This window comes from Rhinopithecus roxellana, chromosome 1 (assembly GCF_007565055.1).
Source record: "Rhinopithecus roxellana isolate Shanxi Qingling chromosome 1, ASM756505v1, whole genome shotgun sequence".
Classification (NCBI taxonomy): Eukaryota; Metazoa; Chordata; class Mammalia; order Primates; family Cercopithecidae; genus Rhinopithecus; species Rhinopithecus roxellana.
Genome location: NC_044549.1, coordinates 134,650,952 through 134,674,548, shown reverse-complemented (window position 1 = coordinate 134,674,548; position 23,597 = coordinate 134,650,952). Strand labels below are relative to the sequence as shown.

The following is a 23,597-nucleotide window of genomic DNA, read 5'->3' as shown; positions in this document are numbered from 1 at the left end:
GCACTTTAAATATGTGCAACTTATATATCTCAAGTATACCTCAATAAAGTTTAAAAAGTAAAGTCTATGACAATTGAAAGACAGGAAAGGCAAAAAAGAAAAAAATGGCAATATTAATTTTTTATGGGATGCAGCTAATATAATACTCAGTTTTTTTTTCAGACTTCAAAGCTGAAAATTAATAAGCTAAGCATCTGAAGAATTTAGGAAAAGAACATTAAAAACCCATATAAAAGAAGGAAAAAGTAGTAAAGGCAAGATCAGAAACTAATGAAATAATGGACAGTAGAAAATATCAGTAAAAGCAGATCCTTTCCAAATAATGTTAAAACTGATTAACTTGTGAGAATTATCCTACCCCAAAAGAATGCACAAATAACCAATGTCAGGAATATAAAAGAAGTCATCTCTAAAAATACTATAACTATTAAATAAAATTATAAACAACTGTTTACAATTTATAAATTACAAATAACTGGCAATAAATTTGAAAATTTGAATATAGAAAATTTTTCCTAGAGAAAAAATATAATTTACCAAAACAGAATCAATAATAAATACAAAATCTGCATTGTCCTATAACCAGTATATAAGCCAATAGTTGAAAATGTTCCCCCATAGAAAACTTCGAGCTCCCAATGGCTTTTTTTTCCAGTAAGGTCTTTGAAAGACAAAAAAAGATATAATTCCACTCTCTTAGAAACATATTCCATGTACAGAAAAATAAGAAATACACAAAAGTCATTTTATGAAGGCAGACATAACCTTAATAGCCTGATAACCTGACAAGGACAGTAGAGCAAGGAGAATTATGGGTCATTTGTACACATGAACATAGATGCAAAAATTGTATTAAAATATTCCCTAACAAAATCTAGATGTATGCAAAAGACAATATGAAACAGACAAGTTGGGTTTTTTCTAGAATGTAAGGTTGGTTTGACTGAAAAATTGAGCAATATGATTAAACACATTAACAGATTGAAGAAGCTACATCTTGTCAATAAGTGCTGAGAAAGCATATAATAAAAGTGGGGGCGGAGCAAGATGGCCGAATAGGAACAGCTCCAGTCTCCAACTCCCAGCGCGAGCGACACAGAAGACCGGTGATTTCTGCATTTTCAACTAAGGTACTGGGGTCATCTCACTAGGGAGTGCCGGACAATCGGTGCTGGTCAGCTGCTGCAGCCTGACCAGTGAGAGCTGAAGCAGGGCGAGGCATCGCCTCACCTGGAAGCGCAAGGGGGAAGGGGATCCGTTTTCCTAGCCAGGGGAACTGAGACACACAACACCTGGAAAATCGGGTAACTCCCACCCCAATACTGCGCTGTAAGCATACAGGCACACCAGGAGAATATATCCCAATCCTGGCCGGGAGGGTCCCACGCCCACGAAGCCTCCCTCACTGCTAACACAGCAGTCTGCCTGCGATCTATCCGCAAGGCAGCAGCGAGGCTGGGGGAGGGGCGCCCGCCATTGCTGAGGCTTAAGTAGGTAAACAAAGCCGCTGGGAAGCTCGAACTGGGTGGAGCTCACAGCAGCTCAAGGAAGCCTGCCTGTCTCTGTAGTCTCCACCTCTGGGGACAGCGCACAGCTGAAGACCAACAGGGGAAGTAGCGGGAGCCGGTGCAGACGCGAACGACTCTGTCTGACAGCTTTGGGGAGAGCCGTGGATCTCCCAACGTGGAGGTTGAGATCTGAGAATGGACAGACTGCCTGCTCAGGTGTGTCTCTGATCCCTGAGTAGCCTAGCTGGGAGAAATCCCCCACTAGGGGCAGTCTGACACCCCACACCTCACAGGGTGGAGTACACCCCTGAGAGGAAACTTCCAAAGGAAGAATCAGACAGGTACACTCGCTGTTCAGCAATATTCTATCTTCGGCAACCTCTGCTGCTGATACCCAGGCAAACAGGGTCTGAAGTGGACCTCAAGCAATCTCCAACAGACCAACAGACAGTCCTTCTGACTGTCAGAAGGAAAACTATCAAACAGGAAGGACACCTATACCAAAACCCCATCAGTACGTCACCACCATCAAAGACCAGAGACAGATAAAACCACAAAGATGGGGAAGAAGCAGGGCAGAAAAGCTGGAAATTCAAAAAATAAGAGCGCATCTCCCCCTGCGAAGGAGCGCAGCCCATCGCCAGCAACGGATCAAAGCTGGTCAGAGAATGACTTGGACGAGAGGAGAGAAGAAGGCTTCAGTCCATCAAACTTATCAGAGCTAAAGGAGGAATTACGTACCCAGCGCAAAGAAACTAAAAATCTTGAAAAAAGAATGGAAGAATTGACAGCTAGACTAATTAATGCAGAGAAGATCATAAACGAAATGACAGAGATGAAAACCATGACACGAGAAATACGTGACAAATGCACAAGCTTCAGTAACCGACTCGATCAACTGGAAGAAAGAGTATCAGCGATTGAAGATCAAATGAATGAAATGAAGCGAGAAGAGAAACCAAAAGAAAAAAGAAGAAAAAGAAATGAGCAAAGCCTGCAAGAAGTATGGGATTATGTAAAAAGACCAAATCTACGTCTGATTGGGGTGCCTGAAAGTGAGGGGGAAAATGGAACCAAGTTGGAAAACACTCTTCAGGATATCATACAGGAGAACTTCCCCAACCTAGTAGGGCAGGCCAACATTCAAATTCAGGAAATACAGAGAACGCCACAAAGATACTCCTCCAGAAGAGCAACTCCAAGACACATCATTGCCAGATTCACCAAAGTTGAAATGAAGGAAAAAATCTTAAGGGCAGCCAGAGAGAAAGGTCGGGTAACCCACAAAGGGAAGCCCATCAGACTAACAGCAGATCTCTCGGCAGAAACTCTACAAGCCAGAAGAGAGTGGGGGCCAATATTCAACATTCTTAAAGAAAAGAATTTTAAACCCAGAATTTCATATCCAGCCAAACTAAGTTTCATAAGTGAAGCAGAAATAAAATCCTTTACAGATAAGCAAATGCTTAGAGATTTTGTCACCACCAGGCCTGCCTTACAAGAGACCCTGAAGGAAGCCCTAAATATGGACAGGAACAACCGGTACCAGCCATTGCAAAAACATGCCAAAATGTAAAGACCATCGAGGCTAGGAAGAAACTGCATCGACTAACGAGCAAAATAACCAGTTAATATCATAATGGCAGGATCAAGTTCACACATAACAATATTAACCTTAAATGTTAATGGACTAAATGCTCCAATTAAAAGACACAGACTGGCAAACTGGATAAAGAGTCAAGACCCATCAGTCTGCTGTATTCAGGAGACCCATCTCACATGCAGAGACATTCATAGGCTCAAAATAAAGGGATGGAGGAAGATCTACCAAGCAAATGGAGAACAAAAAAAAGCAGGGGTTGCAATCCTTGTCTCTGATAAAACAGACTTTAAACCATCAAAGATCAAAAGAGACAAAGAAGGCCATTACATAATGGTAAAGGGATCAATTCAACAGGAAGAGCTAACTCTCCTAAATATATATGCACCCAATACAGGAGCACCCAGATTCATAAAGCAAGTCCTTAGAGACTTACAAAGAGACTTAGACTCCCATACAATAATAATGGGAGACTTCAACACTCCGCTGTCAACATTAGACAGATCAACGAGACAGAAAGTTAACAAGGATATCCAGGAATTGAACTCATCTCTGCACCAAGCGGACCTAATAGACATCTATAGAACTCTCCACCCCAAATCAACAGAATATACATTCTTCTCAGCACCACATCGCACTTATTCCAAAATTGACCACATAATTGGAAGTAAAGCACTCCTCAGCAAATGTAAAAGAACAGAAATTATAACAAACTGTCTCTCAGACCACAGTGCAATCAAACTAGAACTCAGGACTAAGAAACTCAATCAAAACCGCTCAACTACATGGAAACTGAACAACCTGCTCCTGAATGACTACTGGGTACATAACGAAATGAAAGCGGAAATAAAGATGTTCTTTGAAACCAATGAGAACAAAGATACAACATACCAGAATCTCTGGGACACATTTAAAGCAGTGTGTAGAGGGAAATTTATAGCACTAAATGCCCACAAGAGAAAGCAGGAAAGATCTAAAATTGACACTCTAACATCACAATTAAAAGAACTAGAGAAGCAAGAGCAAAGTCATTCAAAAGCTAGCAGAAGGCAAGAAATAACTAAGATCAGAGCCGAACTGAAGGAGATAGAGACACAAAAAACCCTCCAAAAAATCAATGAATCCAGGAGTTGGTTTTTTGAAAAGATCAACAAAATTGACAGACCGCTAGCAAGGCTAATAAAGAAGAAAAGAGAGAGGAATCAAATAGATGCAATAAAAAATGATAAAGGGGATATCACCACTGACCCCACAGAAATACAAACTACCATCAGAGAATACTATAAACGTCTCTACGCAAATCAACTAGGAAATCTAGAAGAAATGGATAAATTCCTGGACACTTACACTCTTCCAAGACTAAACCAGGAAGAAGTTGAATCCCTGAATAGACCAATAGCAGGCTCTGAAATTGAGGCAACAATTAATAGCCTACCCACCAAAAAAAGTCCAGGACCAGATGGATTCACAGCTGAATTCTACCAGAGGTACAAGGAGGAGCTGGTACCATTCCTTCTGAAACTATTCCAATCAATAGAAAAAGAGGGAATCCTCCCTAACTCATTTTATGAGGCCAACATCATCCTGATACCAAAGCCTGGCAGAGACACATCAAAAAAAGAGAATTTTAGACCAATATCCCTGATGAACATTGATGCAAAAATTCTCAATAAAATACTGGCAAACCGGATTCAGCAGCACATCAAAAAGCTTATCCACCATGATCAAGTGGGCTTCATCCCTGGGATGCAAGGCTGGTTCAACATTCGCAAATCAATAAACGTAATCCAGCATATAAACAGAACCAAAGACAAGAACCACATGATTGTCTCAATAGATGCAGAAAAGGCTTTTGACAAAATTCAACAGCCCTTCATGCTAAAAACGCTCAATAAATTCGGTATTGATGGAACGTACCTCAAAATAATAAGAGCTATTTACGACAAACCCACAGCTAATATCATACTGAATGGGCAAAAACTGGAAAAATTCCCTTTGAAAACTGGCACAAGACAGGGATGCCCTCTCTCACCACTCCTATTCAACATAGTGTTGGAAGTTCTGGCTAGGGCAATCAGGCAAGAGAAAGAAATCAAGGGTATCCAGTTAGGAAAAGAAGAAGTCAAATTGTCCCTGTTTGCAGATGACATGATTGTATATTTAGAAAACCCCATCGTCTCAGCCCAAAATCTCCTTAAGCTGATAAGCAACTTCAGCAAAGTCTCAGGATACAAAATTAATGTGCAAAAATCACAAGCATTCTTATACACCAGTAACAGACAAGCAGAGAGCCAAATCAGGAATGAACTTCCATTCACAATTGCTTCAAAGAGAATAAAATACCTAGGAATCCAGCTTACAAGGGATGTAAAGGACCTCTTCAAGGAGAACTACAAACCACTGCTCAGTGAAATAAAAGAGGACACAAACAAATGGAAGAACATACCATGTACATGGATAGGAAGAATCAATATCGTGAAAATGGCCATACTCCCCAAGGTTATTTATAGATTCAATGCCATCCTCATCAAGCTACCAATGAGTTTCTTCACAGAATTGGAAAAAACTGCTTTAAAGTTCATATGGAACCAAAAAAGGGCCCGCATTGCCAAGACAATCCTAAGTCAAAAGGACAAAGCTGGAGGCGTCACGCTACCTGACTTCAAACTATACTACAAGGCTACAGTAACCAAAACAGCATGGTACTGGTACCAAAACAGAGATATAGATCAATGGAACAGAACAGAGTCCTCAGAAATAATACCACACATCTACAGCCATCTGATCTTTGACAAACCTGAGAGAAACAAGAAATGGGGAAAGGATTCCCTATTTAATAAATGGTGCTGGGAAAATTGGCTAGCCATAAGTAGAAAGCTGAAACTGGATCCTTTCCTTACCCCTTATACGAAGATTAATTCAAGATGGATTAGAGACTTAAATGTTAGACCTAATACCATAAAAACCCTAGAAGAAAATCTAGGTAGTACCATTCAGGACATAGGCATCGGCAAGGACTTCATGTCTAAAACACCAAAAGCAACGGCAGCAAAAGCCAAAATTGACAAATGGGATCTCATTAAACTAAAGAGCTTTTGCACAGCAAAAGAAACTACCATCAGAGTGAACAGGCAACCTACAGAATGGGAGAAAATTTTTGCAACCTACTCATCTGACAAAGGGCTAATATCCAGAATCTACAAAGAACTCAAACAAATATACGAGAAAAAAACAAACAACCCCATCAAAAAGTGGGGAAAGGATATGAACAGACATTTCTCAAAAGAAGATATTCATACAGCCAACAGACACATGAAAAAATGCTCATCATCACTCGCCATCAGAGAAATGCAAATCAAAACCACAATGAGATACCATCTCACACCAGTTAGAATGGCAATCATTAAGAAGTCAGGAAACAACAGGTGTTGGAGAGGATGTGGAGAAATAGGAACACTTTTACACTGTTGGTGGGATTGTAAACTAGTTCAACCATTATGGAAAACAGTATGGCAATTCCTCAAGGATCTAGAACTAGATGTACCATATGACCCAGCCATCCCACTACTGGGTATATACCCAAAGGATTATAAATTATTCTACTACAAAGACACATGTACACGTATGTTTATTGCGGCACTATTCACAATAGCAAAGACTTGGAATCAACCCAAATGTCCATCTGTGACAGACTGGATTAAGAAAATGTGGCACATATACACCATGGAATACTATGCAGCCATAAAAAAGGATGAGTTTGCGTCCTTTGTAGGGACATGGATGCAGCTGGAAACCATCATTCTTAGCAAACTATCACAAGAACAGAAAACCAAACACCGCATGTTCTCACTCATAGGTGGGAACTGAACAATGAGATCACTTGGACTCGGGAAGGGGAACATCACGCACTGGGGCCTATCATGGGGAGGGGGGAGGGGGGAGGAGGGAGGGCTTGCATTGGGGAGTTATACAAGATATAAATGATGAATTGATGGGTGCTGACGAGTTGATGGGTGCAGCACACCAACATGGCATAAGTATACATATGTAACAAACCTGCACGTTATGCACATGTACCCTAGAACTTAAAGTATAATAAAATAAATAAATAAATAAATAAAATAAATAAAAGTCAACATCCATTCTTGATTAAACAAAATTACCTCTTCGTAAAGGACAAAAATAGATAGGAGATCACTTAATATGGTAAAAGATATCTAAAAAATAGAAATAAACTGCAATAAACCTTATACTTAATGCAAAAACAACGAAAGCTTTCCCTTTGAGATCAGGTAACAAGACAAGGATACCTGTAATCAACACTGCTCTTCAGTATTGAACTAGGGAAAAAAGAAAAGTTATAAAGATTGGGAAGCAAGAAATAAAACTTATTATTATTTGAAAATAATATAAATGAAATACAGTTTATAGAAAATTAGAATCTACTGATTGTTAGAACAAGATTGATTGTTAAGTAAGGTTGCTGAATACTTAATATGCAGAAATTAACTGCATTTCTACTTTCCAGCAACAAACCAAAAATGAAATTGACAGTAACATTAAAGAAAAAACATGTAGCCAGAAATAATCTTATAAAAGATGTACAAAATCTCTATGGTAAAATCACTTCAATAGATGCAGCTATTGAATATCTATTTTTAAAAAGACATGTTATTGGACTTTATCAAAAACCATACATAAAAAGTAATTCCAAGTAGAGTGATCTTAATGTAAAAGGGACAGCCTAAAGAATGAAGAATTAACCAAAAGAAGAGCGTAGATTTATGGCTATAACACGCCCTATGTCTTTCTTGTATGAAAAGCCATTTCAAATGAATAAGAAAAAGATGCACAGCCAGTTCTCCTGACATCACCCTCACTTTTTTTTAATTCCTCAGCAATTTTAAAACTAAAAATTACCTTATGTTTTCCCGTTCTTGATCAACATATCTTATTTGTGATGCAAGCATTGTTTTATGAACCTTAATTTCTTCAGTTCGCTCTTCCATTGCTGTGTATAATTGCTGTTTTCTTTTTTCTAGGGAAAGAACTTCTTCTGCCTTACTGTGAAGCATTTCTCGAGTACGCTTAACTTCAAGTTTTAAAAGACTGTCCTCTATCATCAAATCCTATCAACGTAACAAAATGGTCAAATATTGAAATTATTTTTTATTGCAAAACCAAAATATTTTTCCTTTTATGGCTATATAAGTAAAACTTGAAAATATATATTTTTCTAATTTAACCGTTGACTAAGATATTAACTAGGGCTAAAATTAAATTGATCAGAGTCATAGCCTTTTTTTTTTAAGAAAAGGGTTTATAGTTATTCCAAATCTTTTTTATAATTCAGTTTTAAAGTCAAGCTTTGCTATTATAAAAAACAAAGGGAAGAAGTTATTCCTGAAATTAAACTTACACCATCCAAAAAACATAAAGCCCTATGAATGGCCATTTTTATACTCTGAATCTCACAAAATAATGTGGAAATATATTGTTATTTTAAGACATAAGAGTACACATATCAATCAATTTTCAGAATAGAAACCCCAGAAGAAAAACACGCCAGAATATAAGATTTTATTGTTTCATAAACATAGCTTTTCATTTGGAGAGATTACATACTTACATCTCACGTGCACCAAAAATATATTCTAGATGAATGAAAAATCTTAAGAGATGAAATCAATGTAACTACTAGAAATAGTAAACATTTGTCTGATTTTTAGTGTAACCAAGAAGTTTCTAAGCATAAAAATTAAAAAGAAAATAAAACTAAAAGATTTGATGTTTAAAAAAACTTTTATGTCACAAACTGCATAAAAATGTAAAGGCAAATGGTGAAAATATTTACAATATTTATGACAGAGATAATATTTTTACATATGAAAATTTTTTATAATTTATATATGTAAACCTCCCAGTGGAAAAATGGGCCAAGAATACAAACTAGAGCTCCAAAGAAAAAAGTATGGAACATGACATAACAGAGAAAAGTGTTTTAAACATTTTTATTTAAACATAAATGTTTGAAAATTTATCATTAAAATATTTTTAAACCACCAATTTTAAAAATGCAGACTAAAACAAAGAGATACCATGTTTGACTATCAAATTGGCAACAATTTCCTAAATTAGGATATCCAGCCTCAGTGGTAGTGAATAAAATAGAATGCTTACACACTATTGATAGGAGTATTAATAGTAGGTACCCTCTAGAAGAGAATTGGGCTTAAAAATAGTTTTGAGACACTAAAAATATTTCTTTCTGAACCATAATTATATAGCTAGGAATTTATCCAAAGGAACTAATTGAATAGAACTATACAATGAACAACTAATTGAACAACTACATTATACATGTAGTACTATTACAATAGCCAACCATTGGAAAGAAACAAAAATCTGAAAAATAGGGGATGGTTAAATACACTATGGTAACTTCATGCAATGGACTTATAGAAAGCCTTCAAAAATGTTTTTGAAAGAATAATGTTTTAGGATACATATGATATATAGAAATTTTTTTAATACAACATAAAAAGCCAAATTTCTTAAAAGACTGGAGGGAAATAACAGACTTAACACTGTTTATATTGGGTATAATGATTATAGTGACATTTTCTTTTTCAGAATTTGCTATATTTTTTCATTTGTCTATGATTAACATGGAAACATGGTTTTCAATACTATATATGCATACAGTTTTACTGCACCTGCTTAAAAGCTTTGGCTTTATCAAGTTCTTTCTCTGATCTGTCAATGAAAAGGTTTAGTTCATTTATTTTGGTCATAAGGGACTGTTTTTCTTCACTGTTTTTACTATACGACTTCTTGATAAAATAAAGATCATTCTGCAAAAAGAAAAAAGATATATAAATGTATGTTTTAAATATTAACAAAAGTATTAAATACATACTGTATTATATATATCTTACATTAAATTATATACTCAGATATTTACAATAATCCTGTGTTTTATTATCTCTCTTCCTGCTATGTCTCTAATATAATATACATGGATAGTCACATAGGAACATTTTCATTTTTATCATCAATTGATGTTTTGGATTTAGTATGAGTTCAGTAATTCTAGGAAATATATACTTCCAGTTCAACCTAATGAATCACAGTCATCCCTCAGTATTCTCTGGGGATTGGTTGCAGGACAACAGCACTACCACCACCAAAAGGTATGGATGTTCAAGTCCCTTATATAAAATAGCAGTGTTTGCATGTTATCTACACGCATCCTCCTGTATACTTTAAATTATCTTTATATTACTTATGTAATAAAATGTAAATGTTATATAAATAGTTGTTATACTGTATCATTTAGGGAATAATGACAAGAAAAAAGTCTACATTTTCAGTACAGACGCAAATCACCCATTTTTTTGAGTATTTTCAGTCTGCAGTTGGATGAATCTGCAGATGCGGAGCTTGTGGATACAGAGGGTTGACTGTGTTAGGAGACTGCCATTTATGAGGAGATGGGAGCATACACTGGCTCATTACATGGTTCACCACTCCCATACTGGAGTTCATTGTTTGATTCTATGCAAGTCCCAGATAGTAAGGACACCAACAGTCTGAGAAAGCATAGGGTGCTGTTTAAGAGTACCAGCTCTTAGAATTAGATGGCCTTAATCACATACTAGCCATCTGACCCTAGTATGATGTACTCTTCCTCAGTTTCCTCATCTCTAAACTGGAGATGAGGACAGTTCCTACCTTCCTGCATTATTGTGAAGATTAAAGATGTTACTGTCAAAGCGTGTGTATAACAGTGCTTGACACATAGAACTGCCCTGTAAATGTCAGCTATTATTAATTACATACAAAACTGCATATTGCTAAAGAGAAAAATGTTTGGTTAGATCCAATTCCATCATATGCATAAATAGATCATACATATGCAGATACCAGTTTTCTAGTTTTATACCTATTTATATCTCTTTCCACCCAGAACCCAGAATAAGGTTTGTGCTCTTATTCCCTTGTTTCCTGAATCTGAACTTTCCAGTTCCAAGATCTCTTTCTCTCTCTTCCTCCCTCCATCAGTTCCTCCTCTCCTGTCTTTTTAATTGCCTGTATTTCTCTGAAGTATTGGGACCTAAGATTTCAGCAAGATAGTAAGAAGAGGAATTTGTTGCATAAAAATGTGATTTTATAAAATTAAATGTGAGAAAAAGAGTTAAAACAATGTGATTTTCAACCTGAAGAAACTAGTTTCTGTATGTAAAATTAGATGGAGTGGCATGTGAGAGGGCATACAGGATGACTGTATCTGTTGCTACTATTGAAAAGAGCAGCTCTTCATAATGACCAAAGGCTAACTAGCTTTAATATAATTTATTAATTCACTTACATTTCTATTAATTTACGTATCTCTCTGTTAAAACCAGAGTTGGAATAGGCTTAAGCACTTGACAGTGGTATGATGGAGGGAGCAGTCAGAGTAGTTCAAAGGGGGAAGAACTATAACCATCCCCACACAGCAAAACAGACACACTCCAGGCCAGGGGCAAGGAACAAAGTCATACCTCTAACATTCTATAGCATTAATATTTTCATGTTCTAAATAATCAAAACAATACCACATATTGAGTACATACTAAAGTATTGTGCTAATAAGATATAAATTGCTTCTAGTTCTCCCAAATGTCCTAAAATAATAATTTTCCCCCATTTAATAGACGAGTAAACTAGAGCTCAGAAAAGTTAAAATAGTAGTAGTGGTATAGCCTTGAAATTTAAAACTAGTTCTATCTGATCCAAAACCAGTGTTTTTCTCCACTAAGCAAAGATAACCATTTTAAAATATTTCATCAGACTACAAATTACTCCAAACCAAAATTTTGTCTTCTCAAAATAAGAGAAAAAAGTAAGTAATACCTCTCCACCTTTTGCAGCCCTCAAGGATAGGGCAATTCTTTTTATAACCACCAGAGGATACATCAATAGTCTTTCCAGTGGTAAATAACATTTAGACCCTGCTAAGTTCTCACCCCATTCAGGTCCATGCTTAGTCTCTCACTTTTACTCTCTAGTCAAACTTTAACACAGTTTTTATATTACAGTAAACATAATAAAATTCCTAAAGATGAAGACATTCTTACCTTATTAACAGAATCCAATCATTTCAAATATTATAACTAGGTAAAGATTTGAATAACAACTGCTGACTCATTAAAGAGCAGTTTCTTTTTAGATGGTGTTTTAAAGACAAAGGGCAATCAAGTTATTTCTTATGGCAGTTATAAAATAGAAAACTAGAACTTATCAATGTTCTAAACAGTGTACTCTTTAAGAGTATTTAGAAGTCAAATGCAGGAGGGGTCAAATCATAGCTCTCTGTGTACTAGGTGTATAACCTGGACAAATTACTTACTCTCTAAAACAGATAATAGTATCTTCCTCACATTTATAAGAATTATATGAAATAAAATACTAGAGGCATGTCATACAATATTTAGCATATACTAAATGCATCATCAATGGTAACATTACACACTAATAGTACAAAAATAAGAACATTGTTCATACATTTGTTATGTATGTGTGTAGACTGGCAATCACCCTATTCAAAGTAGTCTTAGGAATATATCTTAAAACAGAATGACTAGGATATTTGAAACATAAAATGTATTTTGGCTAAGTTACATGAAGCTTCTTGATCTGTGTTTCCAAAAGGCCACATGTAGATTTTTTCTCTTCCAAAGACTTCTTAAGTTCAACAATTTTTGCTTCAAGGGCTTGTTTTTCTTCTGAATTAATTTCTCCCTTTAACCGTGACATTCTCCGTTCCACTTGTTGAATGTGAAAATCCTGTTACCATTAAAAAAAAAAAAAAGTTATTACAAAGAAGCAAACAAAAGCATTTCTATAAGTGTAAAAACAAAGTGAATACTTTCTTATGAGTTTGGACTGGGCATTATCATGTAATAAAGTCACTTTAGTTTTTCAGTAATTCAGGATAAAATCCTTTTCACTCTAAGAGGAACAAAAATAAACTGTATCTCAACAATCAAGGTCCATGATAGACACAGAAATAATCTTCTGAAAATATGACAAAGTTGGGGGATGTTTATCATACTACCATGATGGAATCTCAGTAAATTCACTGGATTTACAGGAATTGGGATTTCTGAGGGCACATTATCTAAGGGATACAAAACAGGTAGTCACTAATTGTTAGCCATGAAAGGTTCAAATAACATCTAATTAATTATTCTTAATATTATATTTTAACATCTGCAATTTTTAAAAACTAAGAATATGTATTAGATGAGGAAATTAAGATGTAGAGATGGAGAATAGTAAGACATTAACACAAATATATAAATAGAACAAAATAAGGAAAAACTGAAAAAAATTGCTTCTATTAGCATGGGAGTGAGGGTGGTGGTGCATAACTAAGAATCAACATGCACTTTTTCTCAGTTTCAGATATCTCAGGCCTTCTTTTGTTTTACTCTGGATGCAAATGTCTCAGGTTCCTTTAAAACACTGTTCTCCCTCTAACTAGAGTTCTCTCTCCTCTTGCCTGTTTATTTCAGACTGAGAGGAAAAAAATAATTTTTAAGGCTCCCTCACCCTACTACTAATCTAACATGATGTCTCACCTTCAGCATCTGTCTGTCCTCCACAGGAGTACTTAGAATTCTTTGTTTTATTAGAACATGGTGTATCTTGACCATCACAACTGTAATAAATCAATATGGAAGATATTCATAAAATAATATCTACCTGACTGTACATAATTTCTTGCTGCTTCAAGGTTTCAAAATCCAGTTTTTGTAACTGATGGTTGAGATGTTTCAGAGAAGAACGAGTTCCTTCAATTTCTGATAAAACCGCTTTTTCTTTCATTGTCTCAGTCTGTAACTCCTGAGCTTTCTTAAACAGCACATTTTTTATGAGGTTCAGTTGAACATCTACTTCCTGATAATAAGGAAGTGATTAATGAAATTAAATATACTGAAATGTTGTATTTCATATGAACATAATAACTTAGAAACTCAAATAAATTTGAACCCTCCACCATTTTAGCCCCTTAGAAGATAAAGCTCTTCCCACAATTTTAACAAGTCCCTAACATTTCTTATGGTCTACTCTATTCTAGTAGACTAGGGTAGTTTTTATACCTGTGTCATACACCTTGACCTGTCATCTTAATTTCATCCCATGCTCCCCTAGCCTAGCAGTTGGCCATTCCACTGATTTCCTCAAAAAATAAAGTCTGCTGGAAACATACAGCCTGTACATTCGCAGAGTTTACTAAAGTCTTGAGGGTGCTATGGAGAAGAAATCACGTCACTCAATCTCCCACCTTTCAGGCAGTATCCCAGTGGTGAGCAGGTAAATGTTTAACCATCATCTCTCCAGGAGATGAGAGGCGAGGGGGAGAATCTGATTTCCATGGTAGAAATACTCCCACTATGGCCAATTTCATGCTACTAACATGATTCCACTAAAGGTAGAGTTGGGAAGAAATTCACAGAAGCAGACCATTTTGTGCTATTTCCAACATACAGATAAAACAGACATAAGTAACCTTAAGAGTACAGAATAATAAAATATTTGGAAGTAATGAGTGCTGAGTATGTATTACTTTTTTTGTAAATGCCGTTTATTTAACTGTGATTTTATATATTTTCATTTTTAATCATAGGTGTATTTAGGAAAATTTCTAAAAATTTAACTATTGGCTCTTGTAAGCTGGTAGGAGCTGGCCCCAGCACACTACAGGAACTACCTGTCACTCACTCTTTGCCTCCAGTTGGCCTCTCTACCATGTGCAGCTCTAGGAAATAGAAATGAGTCCCCCATCCCACTGCTCCTCTCTCAGGAAGCAAACCTGTCTTGTCCTGGAAGCCTCACGACCAATGTGTTCTAGGCTTTAAATTGATCTACCATGCCATGATCAATTGAAAATTATCATTCTTAAATGCTGAAATAATTTGTCTCTGTGATCTTATACCCAAATAAGCATATTTTCCTTTAGCAACCAACAAACCTGAATATGACACAAAACAAGTCTGTACAAGACTGGTACATTTAAATATTTGCATAAACAAGAAATATAATCTGATATTCAATGCATTATTTTACATATAATAGACAATTTTCAATGGATTTAAGATCTTCTCAAAGATTGCCTGGCAGAATTTTAAAGTCAATGCTTAGTGGTGAATAACACAGTATATCTCCAAAAAAGATAGGGTTGGGATTTTTTCAAACAAACAAAAACCAACAGCAATGAAGAAAACCCCAAGACTATGAACACAGCCCTGCTGAACAAACAATCAGTACACCCTGCTACTAATATTAATTTTTCTAATTTAGCTAGTTCTTCAAAAATGTCTGAAGCTTTTAATTCTCTGTGGTGAAAAGGTCTATTTCATATAAATTTCACAATGTTTACAAGTTTCTGATAACTACTAATACATATCATCTGTTACAGGGAATCATGCTCTTAGGAAAAAAACACCAAAACTTTTAAAAACTAATGTGTAATTTGAATACCATTCATGTCAAGACTGCAGCATGATTTTATTACTTAGAAATTTTACAGCACACTGAGGAAGTTGGATCCCATCCAAATATAAGCGGAGCCAGATGAAATATAAGATTGGGAGATTTTGCCACCATCTTCAACTACCCCTTTTTCAACCCCCCGAACTGAGTAAAAGCAAGAAGTAGTGTCAGGTCACACTTAAAGTTCACACTTATGGTTCACTTTGAAGTTTTCAAAGAGGAAATGGTGCACCAGCCTTTTCCAGTTCCTCGAAAATTGGCTTTAATGCCATCAACATGCCAAAAAGACTGAGGTAGAAGAGGGTGCCAGTAGAGTTAGCAAAGTGATAACATTTCAAAGCCCATTTACCAAAAAAATTTGCCAGATTTTAAGGGGTTAAAGAGATAGTAGATGATGAAGAAGTACAAATCAGAAATGTAGATGATGGTGGGAATTTGATTACAAAAAAAAACAGTGATAATCATGTAGAAATCAGTTGTAAAAGCCACTTTTCAAGCTATTTATATGCAATATACTAATAGATATATGGATGATGGCAGGGACACAGGTACAGTAGGCTTTGGGAAGGAATGGAATCCAGGGCACAGTGGGGGAGCTACTTTTTTAAAAAGACACCAAGCCAGGCATGGTGCCTCATGTCTGTAATCCCAGCACTTTGGGAGGTGGAGGAGGGTAGGTCACTTGAGGTCAGGAGCTTGAGACCAGCCTGGCCAACATGGTGAAACCCCATTTCTACTAAAAATACAAAAATTAGCCAGGTGTGGTGGCACGTGCCTGTAATGCCAGCTACTCGGGAGGCTGAGGCAGGAGAATCGCTTGAACCTGTGAGGCGGAGGTTGTAGTGAGCTAAGATCATGTCACTGCACTCCACTCTGGGGGAAAGAGTGAGACTCAGTCTCAAAAAAATAATAATAAAATAAAATAAAAACTAAATAAATACAAAGACATCAAAATTAGTAGTTTAGGAAGAGAGGAGGCTGGCCGGGTACAGTGGCTCACACCTGTAATCCCAGCACTTTGGGAGGCTGAGGCAGGCAGATCGAGACCAGCCTGGCCAACATGGTGAAACCCCATCTCTAGTAAAAACACAAAAATTAGCCGGGCATGGTGGCAGGCACCTGTAATCCCAACTACTCGGGAGGCTGAGGCAGGAGAATCTCTTGAACTTGGGAGGTGGAGGTTGCAGTGAGCTGAGATCTTGCCATTGCACTTTAGCCTGGGCGACAAGAGCGAGACTTCGTCTCAAAAAAAAGAAGAAGAAGAAGAAGAAAAGAAGAGAGGAGACTGAGAATAACTTCAGAAGCAATGCATCAAAAGTCCAAAACCAGATTATAAATGTGATCATACCGAAAAGCAGAGCTTTTTGGACAAGACCTCCTCGTCCTCTCATCCTGAGTCTAATTAATTCAATCTTACTAAATTTTCTGTGATTTTAAAAAAATTAAAACTAAACTTTACCTTCACATCTTTTTCCTCCTCCTTTAGCATATCTTCCAAATTAGTAGCTTTCTCTTCTACAGACATGGTTTTCTCAGTTATCTCCTTTAATTTTGTTTGTATTATCTCATTATGATTTTTAGTTTTTTGTAACCTGAAGAAGGTTTATCACAAGATAGAAAACGTGCCTAAAAAGCATTTAATACAAACAAATAATAGTTTATCCTAATATTTATTTGTATAACTTGAAGGGGTTTTTTGCTGTAAACCTTTTTATTACCACTACATATTTAATAGACCATAAAAATATGGCTACTGAGTCTTTGTGATGAAAATATGAGTAAAATTTTTTTAGGTTTAATAATGTAGTAGCTGGCCAGGTGCGGTGGCTCACGCCTGTAATCCCAGCACTTTGGAAGGCCAAGGCGGGTGGATCATGAGGTCAGGAGATCGAGACCATCCTGGCTAACACGGTGAAACCCTGTCTCTACTAAAACTACAAAAAATTAATTGGGCGTGGTGGCAGTCACCTGTAGTCCCAGCTACTCGGGAAGTTGAGGTAGGAGAATGGCATGAACCTGGGAGGCGGAGCTTGCAGTGAACTGAGATTGCACCACTGCACTCCAGCCTGGGCAACAGAGTGAGACTCCAGCTCAAAAAAAAAAAAAGTAGTAGCTAAAATCTTGCAGTTATTTAACCAACAAGTAGTCTTAAATATTTAATAATTTTCTAGATATAGTAGAATTAATCATAAACATATTTAAATAGCTTTTTCCTTACCTTGCTGTTTCTTCATGAATGTCCTTCTTTATCTTGGAAATATTTTTCCTCAGAGCTTCTAAATCACTGGAAGTTCTATTCACAGTGGCTTTTAAAGAATCCAGCTATTTATTAGTTAACAGACAGAAATTATATATTTACTCTGTATCTTATAACTTAATTTCATTTCTGAGTTTTATTCTGCCCACTTTAAGTTTTAACCTACATCACACCCACAAAAATAGTAGCCATTTTCTTATATTTAATATATAAACAGATTTCCATACTGATTTGATACCAAACTGTAATTGGCTTTGTTCTATAATCCTAGAAAATTATAGAGAACACATATGTGTTGAAAGTAAATGCAGAAATGTCTAATATCACTAGACCTGCTCAGAAAGAGCACATCCCCAAAGTCAAGATAAGCTAATATATATGTGCTCATAAGAATTATAAGTTTAGCCGGGCACGGTGGCTCAAGCCTGTAATCCCAGCACTTTGGGAGGCCGAGACGGGCGGATCACAAGGTCAGGAGATCGAGACCATCCTGGCTAATACGGTGAAACCCCGTCTCTACTAAAGAATACAAAAAACTAGCCGGGCGACGAGGCGGGCGCCTGTAGTCCCAGCTACTTGGGAGGCTGAGGCAGGAGAATGGCGTAAACCCGGGAGGCGGAGCTTGCAGTGAGCTGAGATCCGGCCACTGCACTCCAGCCTGGGCGACAGAGCCAGACTCCGTCTCAAAAAAAAAAAAAAAAAAAAAAAAAAGAATTATAAGTTTAATTGGATTTGAAAAATCTCAAAAGATTCTAATACATCAGACTCCTATAACTACATTTTACTGTTAATCAACAGTAAACTGCATTTTACTATTAGTCGAAATTATTAAAACAGAAAATCCAAGATACAAATTTTCTTTTTCATTAAGGACCTTTGCAAAAACCCTAAACTCTCCACCAAATACTCTCAGAACAGACACATTTAGTAAGGTTTCTGGATACAAGATCAATATACAAAACCAGTTATATTCTATACACTTACAACAAGCAATCCAAAAAAAGAAATCAAGAAAACAATCCCATTTACAATAGCATCAAAAAGAATAAAATATTTAGGAATAAATTGAATAAAGGAAGAAAAGGATCTGTACACTAAAAACTATAAAACATTGATGAAAGAAATTGTAGAGGACATAAAGATATTCTGTGTTCATGGGTTGGAAGAATTAATACTGTTAAAATGTTCATACTATTCAAAGCGATCTACAGATTTGTGAAAGTTGTCAAAATCAAAATGAAATCACTTGTGTCAAACCCTGACAAAATTGAACTAGGGAAGGCCATGAAGACAGAGTTCTCACACATATTTGCCCAATAACAAGAGCTATCCCAAGAGACTCTGCCAGAACCACAGCCTTGCATAAAGACCACTGCAACCTTGCACAAAAACCCTTCTACAAAGACATCTGCCCAGTAACTGACTGATCAACCTTGGACTGACACTACCCTTATTGATTCCTATAGCCAAGGGTTATTATTTTTAAACAACTTAGGTAAACTTACTCATTTTACCTTTAAAAACTTTTGCCTTCCTTTATCTCCCTAGATATGCCTATAATCTGTCATAGCCTGTATATACTGGATTTTCAAATGTCCTGCTTATTCCTAATTAAGCTCAATATTTTTAGAGGGCCTCTCTCTGTTATTTAGGTTGACAGATTCAATACAATATCAAAATTCCAATGTCATTCTTCACTGAAATAGAAAAACAATTCTAAAATTCATATGGAACCATAAAAGATCCCAAATAGCTCAAGTAATCTTAAGCAGAAAGAACAAAGCTGGAGGCAACATACTTTTTTATTTAAAATTGTATTACAAAGCCAAACTAATGAAAACAAAATGATGCAGTCATCCATTGGCATCTACAGGGGATTGGTTCCAGGATCCCTCACAGATACCAAAATCTACCAGATGTGTAGGTCCCTTATATAAAACGACATGTATTTGCATATAACCTATGTACATCCTCCTGTATACTTTAAATAATTTCTTGATTATTTGTAACACCTAATACAATGTAAATGCTATGTAAACACTTTTCATATTTTTAAAATTTATATCTTTTTTATTGTTATATTATTATTTTTATTGGGTTTCTTTTCTGAATATTTTTCATCAATTGTTGGTTGAATCTGCACATGCAGAATCCACGGATAAGGAAGGCTGACTGTACGGGCAAAAAAACACCAGACACATAGAAAAATGGAACAGAATAGAGAACCCGGAAATAAACTCATGCATATATGATCAACTAATTTCCAGCAAAGGTGTCAAGAATACACAATGGGGAAAGGATAGTCTCTTCAATCAATGGCATTAAAAAAACTGGATAGCCACACGCAAAAAAAAAAAAAAAGAAAAAGAAATTGGGCTTTTCTCTGGTACCACATACAAAAATTAATTCCAAATGGATTAAAGACTTAAATATAAGACCTGACACTGTAAAACTTCTCAAAGAAAACATAGGAGAAAAATTCCTTGACATTGGTATCTGTAATGATTTTTTGAATTTGACACCAAAATTACAGGCAACAAAAGCAAAAATAAACATGCAGGACTACATCAAACTAAAAAGTTTCTTTAAGGAAAAGGAACCACCAGTAAAATGAAAAGGCAGCCTACAGAATGGAAGAAAATATTTGCAAACCATTTACGTGTGATGTGAATGGCACCCCGTGGTGCTTAATTAGGGGCTTAATCAGAGTATCCCAAAAGTTCCACAAACAGACATTAAAAAAAAACAAAAAACTAGAAACTGTTTCTTCATCACAGGAAAAGCTTTATGCTTATTTTATATTTTATAGTAATTTGTCATGAACATATAAGCCAGTCTTTTTTAGTTGACATACCTCACCCTTCAGCTGAATTCTACTAGTTTCATGGTCTTGATATGCCGTTCTACCTTTTAAAAGTTTACGATCAGCCACAGAAATTCTTTTCTCATACTCTGTGTTATTCCCAATCTCATTTTCCAAAAACTTGATCTTTTCTTTAACCAACTTTTCTTTTTCTCTTGTTTCCTGCTTTATCCTTGCTAATTCCTAGGATAAAAACAAAGTATTTACTTAAATATATATTTAAACTGACAAAACTAAAAGGAATTTAGTTTCTATTTTTCTATTATTACATTTAGTACTTATTTTACCAAAACTTCTTAGAAAACATTTTAAATACTTTTATATTAATAAAAACAAAATATTAGTATGCTACATGTTAATGTCTATGAATTCATATTGTTAAATGTCTCTGTTTCTTTCATATATCTGGTATTTTGCTAAAGAGATGAGAAAACAGTTATATATGAAAGGTAAAACCTACAAATGTAACAGTGTTGAATATTTTTCAACTGGAAAGTGGGGTTTCAGTGAAGTTTCCCAAATATTTTACAGATTTTTTTTTTTCATGTTTTGAAAATAGCATTTTAGTTACTGGTTTCAATAGGAATGTCTTCATTCAGGCCTTTCACTGGTCATGGAGACAATAATAAATAGAATACACAAAACACTGTAACTGAAATGTGGACAAAGTACCATGGAAACAAAGAGATGATGAATTATTTCCAAGAGGAGTCATTAGATGACATTACACTTTCCTGGCTTTCCAGGATAGGGAAGAAAAGAAAAAGAAAAAGTAGAAGAAAAAAGACGTGCCCAAGAGGCATCATTTGAGTCAGGCTTACAAACATGAATGGGGTTGCATGAATACTCTAATGTAGTTAAAGTGTAGGGTGGGAAGGCGGGGGTGCAAAGGGAATATATTAAGAAGGGTTGGGGTCCAGATGAAAGGCATAAAGCTAGAAAAGTAGGGTTTTGGGCCAAACTGTGAAAAAAATTCAAATATCATGTTAAAGATTACCTTTTAAGCAATGTAAAACAAAAAGATTTCAAAGCTGGGAAATAAAAAGATTAGATGTTGTTTTTACAAGTGATGCTCATGGCAATAAGTTGGATGAATGAGAAAAAAATTACCCTAATATGTATTACTTGAATGTATTCCAAAATGAGGTCCTTCCAAACAACTAATCACAGGAGATTGGGGGAGGAGGTATGTGTTCTGAAATCAGTAGATTTTAGAAATGCTGCATGTATACATATTAGCATATTAAATGACTACACATCTGAGATATAACATATTTTAAAAAGGAAAATTTAAAGTTGTTTAATTTTCAAGTTGTTTAATCCAATTTTTAAGTTGTTTGATTATAGAATTAGCATTCCATAATAGTAGCATTCTAAATATTTACTGTCATTCACTCAAAAGACATGTCAAAACTTCCTAAGTTTAAATATTTCAAAATATGAATCCAGAGTTTCTTGCCTTATGGTTTTTTTCTACCACTTAATCAGATGCTTTAATTCTACTTCAATATCATACTTAATAGTGTTATTCATCATAAATTTTTCATATAGGTAATACTAAGTAATATTTTAAAACTTCTACACTGTAATAAAAGCATAGTAGAAAAATATTTTTCTACTTCTCCACATGGTTTCTTTTAAGAATACAATTTCAGGATTTTATGACCAGACCCCTGACAAGAAAATGCTGAGAAGGCAGGAATGAATTGTTTTGCAGGAAGAGGAAAAAAAGAGTTCAGTTAGGAGATAAAATATGCCACCCTCAGATATGCTACTGTCAGAGGCATTTGAACCAGAGCAACTCCATCTTCCTTGAAGAGGAATAGCGTAAAATAAGGCTGTGACCTACGGGGCTGCATTCCCAGACAGGCAATCTAAGTCATAGGATGAGACAGGAGGTTGGCTCAAGATGCAGGTCATAAGGAACTTGCTGATAAAAAAAGGTTGCAGTAAAGAAACCAGCTAAACCCCCCCCTGACCAAGATGGCAAACAGAGTGACCTCTGGTCATCTTCACTGCTTATTATATGCTAATTATGATGCATTAGCCTACTAAAAGAAACTCCCACCAGCACCATGGCAGTTTTCAAATGCCCTAGCAAGTCAGGGAGTTACCCTATGTGGTCTAAAAGGGGGAGGCATGAATAATCTACCCCTTATTTATTATATGTTCAAGAAATAACCATAAAAATGGGCAACCACCAGTCGTCAGGGCTGCTTTGCCTATGGAACAGTCATTCCTTTATTCCTTTGCTTTCTTAATAAACCTGCTTTCACTTTTACTCTGTGGATTTGCCTCAAATTTTTTCTTGCATGAGAGCCAAGAACACTCTTTCAGGGTCTGGATCAGGACCCCTTTCTGGTAACAGTATGAAAATAATAAAACCATATAAATCAGAAATCCTATGTATCAGGGATTTTTTTAAAATGTGTTCTGGGCCGGGCGCGGTGGCTCAAGCCTGTAATCGCAGCACTTTGGGAGGCCGAGACGGGCGGATCACGAGGTCAGGAGATCGAGACCATCCTGGCTGACACGGTGAAACCTCGTCTCTACTAAAAAAATACAAAAACTAGCCGGGCGAGGTGGCGGGCGCCTGTAGTCCCAGCTACTCGGGAGGCTGAGGCAGGAGAATGGCGTAAATCTGGGAGGCGGAGCTTGCAGTGAGCTGAGATCCGGCCACTGCACTCCAGCCCGGGCGACAGAGCGAGACTCCGCCTCAAAAAAAAAAAAAAAAAAAAAAGTGTTCTGTTTTGTTTTATTCTCAGACAGCAGTTGTCAAACACTTAGAAGCATCCCGCTGCCAATGGAACCACCTCTTAGCACCCT

General features: G+C 36.1%; 1 protein-coding gene across 1 annotated transcript in view; it reads right to left on the bottom strand.

Moving 5' to 3' along the window:
- The window catches only part of CCDC39 (coiled-coil domain containing 39), a 69,658-nt gene that overhangs the window by 25,491 nt on the left and 20,570 nt on the right, over nucleotides 1-23,597 (bottom strand). Inside the window, exons 7-13 of the mRNA XM_010352521.2 lie at nucleotides 20,763-20,954; nucleotides 17,870-17,973; nucleotides 17,111-17,243; nucleotides 13,861-14,055; nucleotides 12,775-12,939; nucleotides 9,825-9,962; nucleotides 8,029-8,237 (exon numbers count right to left, since the gene is read on the bottom strand). Coding sequence (XP_010350823.2) covers nucleotides 8,029-8,237; nucleotides 9,825-9,962; nucleotides 12,775-12,939; nucleotides 13,861-14,055; nucleotides 17,111-17,243; nucleotides 17,870-17,973; nucleotides 20,763-20,954 — 1,136 coding nt within the window. The remainder of the gene's footprint in view (nucleotides 1-8,028; nucleotides 8,238-9,824; nucleotides 9,963-12,774; nucleotides 12,940-13,860; nucleotides 14,056-17,110; nucleotides 17,244-17,869; nucleotides 17,974-20,762; nucleotides 20,955-23,597) is intronic.